General features: G+C 40.3%; 1 protein-coding gene across 1 annotated transcript; it reads right to left on the bottom strand.

Moving 5' to 3' along the window:
• Nucleotides 1-335: 335 nt before the first annotated feature.
• On the bottom strand, nucleotides 336-2,711 carry LOC139553266 (homeobox protein goosecoid). Its single transcript, XM_071365409.1, has 3 exons — nucleotides 2,200-2,711; nucleotides 1,448-1,707; nucleotides 336-1,098 (listed from the first exon to the last, which is right to left on the bottom strand). Exons 1-3 carry the CDS (start codon nucleotides 2,513-2,515, stop codon nucleotides 949-951), a joined length of 726 nt encoding a protein of 241 aa, XP_071221510.1. The 5' UTR covers nucleotides 2,516-2,711; the 3' UTR covers nucleotides 336-948.
• Nucleotides 2,712-3,945: the final 1,234 nt, after the last annotated feature.

Below are 3,945 nucleotides of genomic sequence, written 5' to 3'. Positions count from 1 at the left end.
AGATCCAAGGTTTCATTTATGCGCATGGATCGAAAATAATTGAATGTGTTTTCTACCAAAACGACACATTCTAGTAAATGTTATAAGAAGACTAGAAGCTCCATATTAACTGTACCATTTATGACTTCTCCGTGAAATAACCCATTACTATGCAAGCATTATTTCCACGCAAAAGGGTGTCTTTTGCAGTGCGTCTGTTTTTCAATTGACTTGCATCTGGGAAACAACCAACTTTAGCCTAATGTAAATCAATAGCATTGTAATTTCTAAAACGACTAGATAATATTATTATAAATATAAAAAGACATTCATTGAAAAGAGACAAACGAAATAGAGATGATTCAGATATGATTTAATGTATATTCATTCTTACTGTAATTATCGTTAATTGCAACATATAGACAAAACGTTTCAGTCAAATCCCCAAACACACCTGTAGGTATAGTAAAGAGTTGACAAATATACTTCCGTCCATTTATCTTATAAAGGTTACCCCCGTCTAGTAAGCTCTAAAATATATTCTCCCATTGATGTAGTTTCAGAATATTCTTTGCAGTAAATCGTGATGATGAATAGACCACGCAAGTATAATAAAACAATATCAGATTTATAACATTTAGTAATATCCATATGAGATGTCATGTCAGATCGCAAAGTATTGAGACACGCCAGAAAATTGGTCCAGGCTCCTTGCACACCACATCTTCGAGATGGTATGCATAACATTAAACTTTAAATTAAATATAAATAGCCTACCCCATAGCAATAATAAAAGTAATATTTACTATACAACTGTGCAACATCATGGCAACACATTTCATTACTTCAGTCCACATGACATTTACACTATGTACAAAAAGTCAAAATCTTGTATGTATTGGTGTGGATGTGCAAGATTTGCGCATATATGCAACCAACGGTCTTTTCTCGTTTTGCGTTAGACCAACATCAGCTGTCAGAATCCACGTCACTTTTGCTTTCCTCTGTTTTTTCTGTGGGTATTTTCGTCGATTTGTTCCATTTCTGTGAGTTTTCAGATTCTTCCGAGGACGACCTTTTCTGCCTTCTCCATTTCGCTCGTCTGTTTTTGAACCACACCTATGCGAAAATAAAAGATACAATATTTGTAATTTGTATGAAATATTTGTTAGACCGTGTTGTAGAGTAATTGTAAGGTAATTTGGGCTTAATCGAATATATTTTTGGCACTAGAAAGACGTGAACGATTGCTATTACTATGTGCGTATAACGCTTGGATAGAATGTGTCCTTTCACGTAGGCCTATGAGCGTAATTTGTTACAAGGTGCAACGAACGTTCTGTGTTGATACCCATATTTGTTTTATTAAATAATGGAGAGATTATTCACAGATATTCTGAAAATTATCGCAGACTAATGTGTATAGGGAGATGGAGCGCCAGCAACACTGGCCGGTGCATGCACTCACCTCGACCTTCTCCTCCCGTAGATGCACTTTCCGCGCGAGCTGTTCCCGTGTGCCGACGTCAGGGTACTTGGTCTCCTGAAAAAGGGTTTCCAGAGCCTCAAGCTGCTCGTCGGTGAAGATGGTCCGGTGTCTCCGCTTACGTCGGCAGTGGAGCTGGTTCAAGAGCTGGAGCTCGGTCCGAGACAAGGTGCCCACGTTCATATAGGACATCATCTGGTGCGGGACGGGAGAGATGAGCACCGAGCCCGTGCTGTCATAACCTGCATGAAGAAATAAATAAAGATTAGATTACATTAGGGAGAAAATTCCTCAATGAGGCAATTAATTTCGCACCACACCCAATGGGCCTACAGACAAAATCACAAATTATCCAAACGAAAAAACAACTCAGCACTAACCCAAAAACAACACTTTTACACATGTATGACATAGCCTACTCATCCCATGTTCCCACCTACACAAAGTTTAGTATACAAACTATTTCAGTTAATACGTAAAAGTTCAACTGAATTAGAGTAGGCTATACCACAGATATGCTTCTTAGATAGGCTCTATAGGCACCAAAATGACTGTCTTTGTAATGTTGTGCAATGGGCGCATTTCTTAAGTTGTCACACCAACCAATCTACAATATATCTACCATCCCCTATAAACATAACGTTTTAACTTTTAAGTGGCATTACCGACAGCGTTATATTGTCCATCACCAAAGGAACATGCAGCGTTTTTACATTTTAAAAGGGGTAACCTACCTGTTGGAATGCATGGGCACTGTTGCGAGCCGAGGGTCGGGATAGCGCCGCAGCACGCAGGGCCATTGGGGCCCTGCAAATGCAGTTGTCCGTAATAATAGTTATTATATCCTATTCTAGTCCCGTTCACCGCCTGCATCCCCGGGGGAGAAGGTCCAGTTGCGTGCGAGTAGAGTCCATTGTAATCGGTAGCAGTGTAGATGGAATCCGTGAGGTTAGAGAACACCACTGGGGGATTCCGATGGAGGAGCACCGAGTCCTTGCAAGTGGGTCTCCCGGCCAGGATACTGTCGATGCTGAACATACCAGCGGGCATCACCGATACGTGAAAAGGGAGATAAAATGCGTTGCTTTTTAAAAGTCCTAAATTCGGTGTAAGTCGGGAGAAAGTCCGTAAAAAGTTCCTAAATATGGGTCATAACATCGAGTTTGTTGACTTTGGCGTGTTTCTCTCGCGTTGGACCGACTCCGGTGGATGCGTTCAGACTGAGGCTTCACTAACTTGTTTTCGTGGTCCACTTGAACTCCAGCCCGATTATATGCTCGGCTGACGTCACCGACCAGTTGCGCCTGTGCTGGAGGAGCGGATGACAAACCGAAAGCAGAGATTGGCTGATTTTAAGTTTACCTCACAACGGTGTGAAAGGCACAGATATGTGTATTGAGAATTAATTCAATTAAGTTAATGCGTACTATTTGCAGACTTTTGAAACAAACCACCCAACTCAGTGCTATGTCAGCCTTGAGAGTTAATTGTAGGCTACAAGGTAAGCTAATCAGGTTAATTTCATTGTCCGCAAAAGGATTGGTAAACGTATTCCCTGTGAAATCATTAACGTTGTGTGTGTTTGTGTGTGCACGTGTGTGTGTGTGACTCTAATCATCTTTTTCATTTTATTAACAGGCCCAAGTTTGACAACATCCACACGTCTCAAGGGTCTACCTTTTCTGTCACCAAAACCCAAAATAACCACCCCAAATAACACCATAATATAGATCCCTCCCTTCCATTCTACACACAATGAATAAAAATACAAATATAGGCCTATAACATTTAATCAAATATATTCCATTGCGTATGAGGCTCCGGATCTCAGTCTGTGTTGCTGCATGTTATTTGGGAAACAGTCGGTCTGACACGACCATCACAGAGCTCACCACGGGAGATAGTCGTGAAGAGATTATCTCTGTTTACTCTATCAGCGGGGCTATCTCGATGGGTAGGAAATCGTGCGTATTAACTTTAAACACCTCCACTAACTACTCGTTCCATGAACATATTACTCTCGCTGTGATAAGATAACGGCCATTATCGCTTCTATTCTCAGCGTTAGAGAAAACTTATTACAATTACACGCCTAATCAAATGAAATGCAACGGTGGAAATGAGGCGAATGTTACTTCAGAGCGCATATTTCATTTAGTGAGAATGGACTGAGGAGCTGGAACGTCTATTCTGAGTCCCTGGGTTATCCACTTCGGTTATAAAACGGGTTTTACATTCAGGAGAATGTTGATTGCATTCAAACTATCAGTGATTTTTGTTGTTGATAGATTTAGGACTTAGGAGTGGTGCGGACACGATTCACCTAGAATATAAATATAATAATGAACATTGTACAGACAATGTAGACGCCTATATAGACAAATGCTAAAATCATTTAGGTTAAATTAAACGGACCAGGTTAAATTAAATATCACATAAACCTCTTATCTTAGTTCAATGTATTGTATTGTTCATTAGAT

Source organism: Salvelinus alpinus, chromosome 25 (genome assembly GCF_045679555.1).
Source record: "Salvelinus alpinus chromosome 25, SLU_Salpinus.1, whole genome shotgun sequence".
Lineage (NCBI taxonomy): Eukaryota > Metazoa > Chordata > Actinopteri > Salmoniformes > Salmonidae > Salvelinus > Salvelinus alpinus.
Note: the sequence above shows the minus strand (reverse complement) of the source record. Positions and strands in the feature narration are given on the sequence as shown.